Source organism: Nematolebias whitei, chromosome 11 (genome assembly GCF_014905685.2).
Source record: "Nematolebias whitei isolate Nwh7 chromosome 11, NemWhi1, whole genome shotgun sequence".
NCBI lineage: Eukaryota > Metazoa > Chordata > Actinopteri > Cyprinodontiformes > Rivulidae > Nematolebias > Nematolebias whitei.
The window spans coordinates 7,390,288-7,399,829 of record NC_056508.1 but is presented as its reverse complement, the minus strand read 5'-3'; the positions used below and the strand labels follow the sequence as shown (position 1 = coordinate 7,399,829).

Below are 9,542 nucleotides of genomic sequence, written 5' to 3'. Positions count from 1 at the left end.
TGTCCTTTGCTTACGTCATAGGTAATTGGTGCGTTCACGATCTGAGAGCCTTATTGGCTACAAAGATGCAGATGAACAGTTTGTATATTAATTCAAATTGTGGCCGTACTCTGTAGTGATTTCTGATTTTAAAAGTAGCAAAGTAGATTACATGGTCTAAATTAGGGATGGGGCAGATCCGATCCAGTATCGGTATCGGCCTCCGATAGCAGCATAATTTACGTATCGGATTTTCCGATCCACCTGCCGATATTTCCGATCCATGATGCATGTTGGCTTCAAACTATGAAATGGATTTCCTGAACGGCGGCGTGTCTCATGAACCCAGAGTAATAAGACCCGCCTCACATTCAGGAAATCCAGTTCATAGTTTGCAGCCAGCTACAACGTGAGGACTGAGTTAGCAGCACTGTAGCTAACAGCTAACAAACTTTTCATCTAAACATGTCCGCTGTGTGGAAGTATTTTACACTAAAAACGCCACAAAACAAGACAGCATTGTGCAATGTCTGCAGAGCCATAGCGCCACATTAAACCACGTTAAAGTTAGTTTTACGATGGACATTCGAGCTCCGTGGCTTCAGCGGGGCGCTACTCTTTGGTCAAACCGAAAGAGGCGACTCGACCCCGGCCAGCCGTGTCCAATCTGCCCCGCTCAGTCTGCCCGTCTCCGAGGTTCCGAGGAGGGACAGACTGAGCGCGACTGCCCCAAATCAGGCTGCCTGCTTCGGATTGAACAAGAAGAAGACGTCGCTAAAACCACGGAGCTCAAATGTTTACAGAGAAGTTGCTAAACTTCATCATAATTAATGACCAACCACTATCAGTTGTAGAAAACGAAGGATTTCTCAGCTTGATACTTGCAGCCAAGATATAGTTTACCCTCCAGGAGATATTTATCAGACAATCATAAAAAACATGATTTGAAAATTATATATATTAAAAACATAAACGGCTACATTATAAAGTGATGAAAAATACTAAAAACAGGAACATGTCTGTTGGTTTATGCCATGAACTTAGCAGATGTTTGAAGCCATTTAACATTTAATTTAATTCATTTATTCATTCATTTAAATGAAACAAAAAATAAATAAATAAATCATCTAAAAGAAAACATTGAATGAAAAGAGTGCAGAAAGAAGAAAAACAATTCTTATATCTGGCCCTTATAAAATATAAACAACTTTAAACAATCACTTAAATTAATCACTTTAATATCCACTTTAAAGCTAGGAATAAAAAGAAACATGTTTTGTGTTAGCAGAATTTAATTCTAACTTTAAAACTTATCCAACATTAATACAACTTACCTCAAGTTTCCTTTTTGGACATGCATGCATATATTTGTACAAATTGTACTTGAGAGCAGATTATTACAGCCTCATATAAAATCAATGATGATCATATCGGAACTGGATCGGTATCGGCCGATACTCCGTTCTAGGTATCGGGATTGGATCGGAATTTAAAAAAGTGGATCGGTGCATCCCTACTCTAAATTGTACTTAAGTATGAGTAAAATTACACACTTGAAAGAAATACTCATAAAATTACAAGTATCCAAAAAATCTACTTAATTACAGTAATATGAGTATTTGTAATTTGTTACTTCCACCCCTGATTATAAATAAATAGTCTGGTTTTTTTTTTAAGCAAGTTTCATTTGGTTCATTTGGGGTGGCTGTGGCTGAGTGGTTAGAGCAGTCGTCCTCCAATGCGAGAGTTGGGGGTTCAAATCCAATAGCAGTCACATGCCGAAGTGTTCATGGGCAAGACACTGAACCCCTCATCGCCTCCAATGTGTCCAATCGGTGTATGAACGTGATAAAGCACTGATTAGTCTCTTTAGAATGATTTGTTCAATTAGCTTTGTAGAGATCTAGTAGAGTGCTGTATGAATGGGTACATGAGATTGTAGTGTAAAGCGCTTTGAGTATCTTGAAATAAGATAGAAAGGTGCTATATAAGTACAGTCCATTTACCATTTGAATCTAATTTGGTTCATTTGCATTTAAACATAGTTTGGATTTTCCCCATTTTTCTAATTTCCATTCAGTTGATGACTAAATGTAGCTTTGTGCCTAAAAAGTTGAAAGCACAGCAACACAGTCTGCTTATTTACGCACACACCGGTGCTTTCACCCAGTTGATCCAGTTCCTCTACCTTTAGGCTCAAAGTGATACAAACATGTTCAGTCTAATAATAAGCCTCCAGTTTAGAGTGGCACAGTGAGGAAACCCAAAGATTATATAGCAGCAAGGCAGCTTATTGAGTAGTTGTCATTTTTAATGTGTTTATCTTCCTCAGTGGTGCGATGGTGTTTGTTTAAAGAAAACCAGAGAGGTGCACTAACAGGTTAGACACAGCCAGTGTTTTTTAAGCAGGCTCTAAAAATATCTAAACTCCCCTTAGAGATAGTGGGTACTACAGCAGTGGTTATCTTTATCTGAGGTTTTCCTCTTCAGGCTCAGTGTGCGTTTAAGTAAGAACAGGTTGTGTGAAAGACATTGTACAACTGCTGATACTTTAGTCACAGCAATAAGTTGCACAAATCTAGACGTCTGAAGAATTAATTACAATAGTAGAAGGTCTAAAACTCATAAAATGCTTGCTTGTTGCCTTTCATGCCAGAGTTTTACACTTAAGAACGTCTTAAAATGAGAAACCTTGTACGCTGTAAATGACACACATGATCTGTTAGCACTTGTGTTTTGAGGGTGAGTCACCCACTACCACACCAAATTCAGCTCTAAAGCTGTGAAATTGACTGGATTGTATTTGTTTGTGTGTTTGCTAGATGTTGTAGATGTACAGCCAGTGATAACAATCTGAGAGTTTTTATAAAGTGTTCAGCAGTCCATGACATATTTCTGCTGATGCTACAGACAAATGATCACAAAGACACAAGCAAAAAAAAACAATATCACCCTTTGGCTTCAGCAGAAGGAAGTAATTAAGACAAAATTGCAATAAATATGACTATTTAAATAAGTTGATGCATATCTAACATTTAGAGCAGGACAGGTAAAACAAAAGCTCAAAACATTCAAATCTCTACCTCAGAAGTTTCTTTAGCTTCAATTCATTTCAATTCAAAAATACTTTATTAATCCCAGAGGGAAATTAAATAAAAGCTAAAAGCTTTTTCTTTTCAAAAAGCTTAAAGCTTGAACACGGTTGCATAATATTCACTGAGTGGTTTGATCTGTTGTCTACAGCAAGAAGGTTGCAGGTTCACCTCCTTGCCTTTCTGGCTGGAGTTTGCATGTTCACACATGCATGGATTTTCTCAGGGTACTCGGATTTTCTTCCACAGACATGCATGTTAGGTTAATTGGTAACCCTTAAGTTGTCCCTAGGTGTGAGCCGTAGTTTGCCTCTATGTGGCCCTGTGATGGACTTGCAACCTGTCCAGGTGTACCTCATCTCCCACACAACAACTGTTAGAAACTGGCACCAGCTTCCTGCAACCCAAAAACAAAAATCAGTTAAAGCAAATGAATGGATCACCTGTTCAACAGTCTTCTAATCCAGATAAAATATAAAAACATGTGCAGCTTACATCATCAATTTAATTTTGATTGTTACAGAACATTTGACTAGCTTGTTGTTTTTTTTTTTTAAGTTCCTAATCTGTAAAAAGTTACTTGGGCGGTACAAAGCAGGCAATAGAAGTTTGGCATTGTATTCAAGTTTCCAAGTATTTAACATGCTTCTTCCTGTTAGAACAACACTAGCTGTTGATTTAAAATGCTGAGCTGAAAACACACAAGAGTTTGTAGTTACAATTAAAATCTATTGGCCGTGTTTAATAAATTGTGGAAAAATATCACACTTAATCATTTTGCAGGGAAATTAAAATGTTCAACTATGAACAATCGATCAAAGTTTAAAAAATTTTTTTTTTTGTTATTTAATATAAGATGCTTAATTAACAGCAATCAAGTTCTCTTAAAGCGTTATCTGCATCAATGTCAGTCTGCCTGTTAGCATAATGCTGTGTTAGATTTTTTTTTTTATCTCTGGTGTGTGTTAAACTGATTTATTGTCAGTTTGACTTAATAGTTACTCAATCTTAATTTAATATTCAGTAAAGCTTATGAACACTTATCCTTTATTTTTTTCTTTAGGTTTATTGTCTGGATAATGTGTAAAACTTCAAAGGAAGATGCCAACTCACTCATTGCTGCCATTTGTGGATAGCCCAGATGGAATTGGCCAAGATATCTTTACTAGCAACATTGCAAGTCTCCCAGGGTCTTGTTCTAGTATAATGCCACGTAGCACCTGCACACAGAAGATTGTGTTGCAGTCTGGAGAAGGTGAACAACTATCCTGCATGTTCTGTGACCAGACTTTCACTCATCAAGATGAGCTAGGCCCCCATGTAATCACACAGCACCCCACTACATTCTTTGAGCCAACAGTGCTTCGGATTGAAGCAGAATTCAAGATTCCAGGAGAAAGACCTCGACCCAAACCAGGCAGCCTCTCCACAGAAGGAGAGGAGATTCACAGGTGCATTGTTTGTGGTCAGATAGCACAAGATGCCAGTGAGCTGGAAGCACATATGAGGAAGCACAAGGATTACTTTACATACTGTTGCAGTGTCTGTGGACGACGGTTCAGAGAGTCGTGGTTTCTCAAGAATCACATGAAGATTCATGTAAAATCAGGACCAAAAAGCAAGACTCTACAAGACCTGGAATCTCCTTTTACCGTCAATGGTGTTGCTCAAGAGTCTGCCTTAGAACCTGCTCTCACCGTTTACAAAATGTGCATGGTTTGTGGATTTTTCTTCCCGGACCATGACAGTTTGGCAGAACATAGCAAAGTACATAACCGAGAGAATGAGCAGGGGAAAGATGAAGCCGTAGAAAAGATGGATGGTGCTACAGAAACTTTTGGAACTCAGAAAGCCTTTCTGTATAGTTTAAGCCTTCAGCCTGCCTCTACAGGTAACAGCTTGAAAAATGTCCGTTCATCCAAATGGATCCCCCAGCTGGATCCCTTTAATACGTATCAGGCCTGGCAGCTTGCTACAAAGGGTAAAATAGCTGTTGGTCTTAATAATACTAAAGACATTGGTCAGGAAGTCAGCACAGATAATGAGGACTCTGATAAGGAAGAGATGAATAACATTTGGTCCGAGGGTCACGGAGACAAAATTGGGAACGAGGTCCTTGGGAGAGAACTCCAGTCTCAGCAACCAGCTGTTGTGGAAAGTCCAAACCCACCAAAGAGGTCACTTATGCAAAAAGACAAGGAAAGGCCCACCACTTGTGAGGACTGTCAAAGAACATTCAGGACCTACCATCAGTTAGTTCTCCACTCCAGGGTCCACAAACGTGAAAGAACAGGTGGCGAAAGCCCAACTTCTTTCTTAGACGTAAAAATGCCAAGAATGGGCTCACTCGATCTGACAGAGGAAGGACATGAAGACCCAACTGAGGAGAACTTCACTGCAGGTAAAGCTGCGTCTCCATATATCTGTTGTGTTTTACGCTTTATTTTAAAGCCACAGTATTGAAAAGTTCATCCTCTACTGAGGAAGAACCCATCCCTTTGTGAGTTTGTTCTCTCATTCATTTCTGTCTTTTGTTTACTTAATTTAATTTTTTTATAGGTGAAGATGATTTTGATCGATCAAAAGCCAGATCAAAAGAATGCAATTATTGTGGCAAATCATTCAGATCAAGCTATTACCTCACAGTTCATATGAGAACTCACACAGGTAAATTTCTCACCTTTTGCCATAACAGACTTGTATGAAATTAAAATAATTTTTATTGAATTGCATTTATAAACAACAGATACAACCAACTTTGATATTAATGTGTTTATTTTCCAGGTGAGAAGCCTTACAAGTGTGCTTATTGTGATTATGCGGCAGCCCAGAAGACTTCACTGAAGTATCACCTGGATCGGCGTCACAAAGACAAATCTTACATGGAGGTCCCCATTAGACCTGGGCCCTCACTACCTTCTCTTGATGACAGAAATGAAAATGGCAGTGACAGTTCTGCCTCAAATGGATCCAAACTCTGGGTTCCTGAAGACAGACTGTGCACAAATGAAGCACCTGAGGACAGATTTGACAGCTTGGATAGCAAGCTTGGCAAACCAATTGTCCAGGTAAACACTGAGTATGAGGATGCGCTTTTAAAGCACCCCGTAGCTGTTAAGTTGAAGGAAGAAAAGGACTTGAATGATGAGAACGCTGAGGCTCCTTTAAATCTCTCTTTAAAAGTTTCCCTCCCTGCCACAGAAGAAACCAAATATTCATTGAGTCCAGTCTCATGCTCATTTTGTGCTTATAAAACCATGTACCCAGAGGTTCTGATAATGCACAAACAGCTGACACATAAAGACAAGTCGGACAGTACCAAAAAGTATAGATTTGGAGGCCGTATCAAACAACAACGTTACACAGGCTGTCCCCCAGCACTCCATGGGAAAGATGTCACCCCAATTTTGTTGACTGACAGGAGCTACCCTCGTCGGACTAAGTCCCCACCGCCCCAACCCGCCAAACCTCCAGAAAGCACATTTAGCTCAACTCATGGTCCTAAATGTTCATCCACATCAAGATTACCACAGCAAGATGGTGTCCTGGAGACACAGCAATACAGACAGAAAACCAACCCACATCCCAGTCAGGGACCCTCCAGGTACACAGAACTCGTGAGGAAAAGCAATGCAGGCAACAAGTTTGTCGTGGACAGGACTTGTCCTCTGAAAAGAGGGGGGGTTGGTGAGAGGAGTTGCCCAGCACGGAGTGGGGCCATTTGGCACTCAGATGCTGCCAGGCTCTGTTTGACCAGCAGGTTTGGGAGCCTCCCACATATGGATTTTGGTGAACCTTCTGGTAAAAGACTGAAGTTCTCTGTACCGACCAGCAGGGACACTGGGGACAAGCCTGGTCCTAGAGGACCGACAGGTGATGGGCTGACCAGGTTACAGGTCACATTTCCAGGGTCAGGCCCATCCACAGCTTCTGAGGCTCTGTGTCCAATAAAAAATGCACCCACTCCTCTGGAAGGAGGTTTGGACTCAGAATGGAGCATGATGAACCTCCTGCGCTCCTGCACACCAAGCGACCTAGTGTCCCTGTATCACAGCTCACCAACAACGCCCAGTCATGGAGGACTGGCCACCCCCAGAGCTGGTATGTATGACATTAGTTCATTTAGCAGTAGCTCAAACGTTTTTCTTTGATTCATGTAGGTTTCATGTAAATCACAATTTGTAGAGATAATGTGAAATACTTTTCCTCAGGGAGCAGAAGTGTGTTGTACCAACAGCTGCCTGGTCTGCCCCACCTGCAGAGAAGAGACCCCACAGGTGCCTTCTCAAACCAACGCTATGGGACCACAGACAAAAGTTCCTAAAGTAAAAACCAAGGTAAAACCTGGGAAATACTCTGAGGAACACCTTTGCTCATCTTCAAACCTTAGACTTTTTACAGCGAGTTGTTTCTTCTAGATAAAATCAGTTTTCTTTTCAATTTGTTTGAAGTTTTACTTTTTTTCTTTCTAGAGGTAAACGGTGCTGCTACCCTAATCTGGACGACGTCATAAAAATAGTTTAATGTATAGACTAAGAAAGATTGCTTGTTCTCAAAATCTGCTTTTCCCTTCAATTTTACTTTTGTTTAATGGAGGAACGTTTCAGGACTGTGAATTTCAGCGTACATTTATTTTCATTGAGTATTTTAAGTTATTTGAAAATTCCAACACTGGTGCATACTGAAATGTTCTTTCCACTCTAAATTGTTACTAAATCCAGATGTTTGACCCACACTAATGTTTAAATGTCACTCTGTGATGTAGGAGAAATCATTACTTAATGAGATCAGGCTGATGTAAAACAAATATTTGTGAAAAAAAAAAAAATTGCTGCTTTGTCACCTTGTGTTGATGCCCAGGCAGCGTTTCACTTTTTGTTTCTTCCAAACACTGGACAGTGAAAAGTTTGTGTTGATTAACTTGGTGCCGTTTGCTCATTAGGTTACTGACATGCCACAGTAACGCTTTCCTCTGAGTGTTGACCTGCTCTACCTCATGCTAACATAAAGCTGCAGCTAGCATGTCAGCTGAGCCTGTGCACCTACTGTCTGTCAACGAGAGGCAGACGTTTGAAAGTGTAGGGTGTGTAGATGGACAGATGTTGGGCATACAGCTGTGTTTGTTAAACATACAACACACAGCTGTGAGACACAACTACTACTGATTAAGACAGATTAATTTGACGTGCTTGGTATTTACAGGCCAAGTTTTTAAACACAAAACAAGTTAGTTACTTTGAAATGGCAAATGGTCATTAATTGCCTATTTGTGCTTTAAATCCATCAGCTGTGAGATCTCACACTGGTTACTGTGTGTGAACTGGTTTTACTGCACATTCACTCATCGTGCAGGAGTTTGGTTTTACTACAAGGCCTCTACAGTATTCTTTTGCAAGTGAAAGCAGTCGCCATTAAGTGACCTTTTACACGTCATGGCTGTGCAGTGTGGGACATAAAGAAGAAGCTCTGTTGATCAATTATTCAATTACCTGTTCACTGTGAAGGAGTCGTCTCAGGTCGACTCATTAACGTGCTCTGCACTCAGCTGTCTTACTTACACTTTCTACTATTCTGATAGGCCCGAGTTTCTGTTGTTTTCTTCCTTCTTTTTGCTATTTTTGGTGCTTATTTAGTACAAACTACATGTAAACTTAATGTCCAATCGAAGGTATTGTTTTGAAGTTTGTATCACATTTCAATAAAGTGCGAAATGAAAAATTCTGTCAGTATTTGTTTGGTTTCGTCAGTCTCGTCGATTCTGCACAAACACTCAGCTTCAGTTTAAAAGGTTTTGCTGAGTTGCCAGTATTTGTTGATTGTTGGGTTATTTTTGAAGTAATGTTTCATCAAATACTTTATACTTTATAAAGAACGGTGTAGAGAAGACTGCACAGATCTTCCAGGCTAGGCTAGTGGCTAACCCAAGGAGGATTCTTCGTTTTTTCATTTTCAGTCTTTTTTCAAACCAGTAAACCTCTACACTTTAGCTTGACATCACATGTTCTTCATCATGTTTACTGTTGTCTCAAATTAAATAACGTCCGTGTTACTACGAAGATATATTTGTGTGGAGCAGAGAGACGGGACGGGGTACATGCTGATGCCGAATGTATCAATCCACCTGGAGTTGTGTAAACCTCTGGACTGATTACGTGCACCGGACTGATCGACACGCAAAGGTCTACAATCAGTTACGTATTTGCATGGTAACACAAACATTTATCAGTAAAAAAATTAAATGATCTGCGACAAACAAGTATTGAAGCTTCATATCAGCTAATGGGGTATACCTTTTTGTGAAGTTTATTAACCTGAAAATCAAACATGCCCTAGTTTAACTAGACATTAGCCTAGCCTGGATGAAGACTGGGCTCAATGACCTGCCACTTCTGATAAAATACTATTTATGATTATTTGACTGAACATCACATCAAAAATTACAAGACTATCCCTTTAGTACTATTGGGAAGC

At 39.9% G+C, this 9,542-nt stretch overlaps 1 protein-coding gene across 1 annotated transcript; it reads left to right on the top strand.

The window, feature by feature from the left end:
* The first annotated feature begins 5,408 nt into the window (after positions 1 to 5,408).
* znf217 (zinc finger protein 217) lies at positions 5,409 to 7,563 on the top strand. Its single transcript, XM_037683789.1, has 5 exons — positions 5,409 to 5,472; positions 5,631 to 5,738; positions 5,856 to 7,172; positions 7,283 to 7,408; positions 7,544 to 7,563. The coding sequence occupies exons 1-4, from the start codon at positions 5,409 to 5,411 to the stop codon at positions 7,393 to 7,395; spliced, it is 1,602 nt and encodes a 533-aa protein (XP_037539717.1). The 3' UTR covers positions 7,396 to 7,408; positions 7,544 to 7,563.
* The last annotated feature ends 1,979 nt before the right edge of the window (positions 7,564 to 9,542 follow it).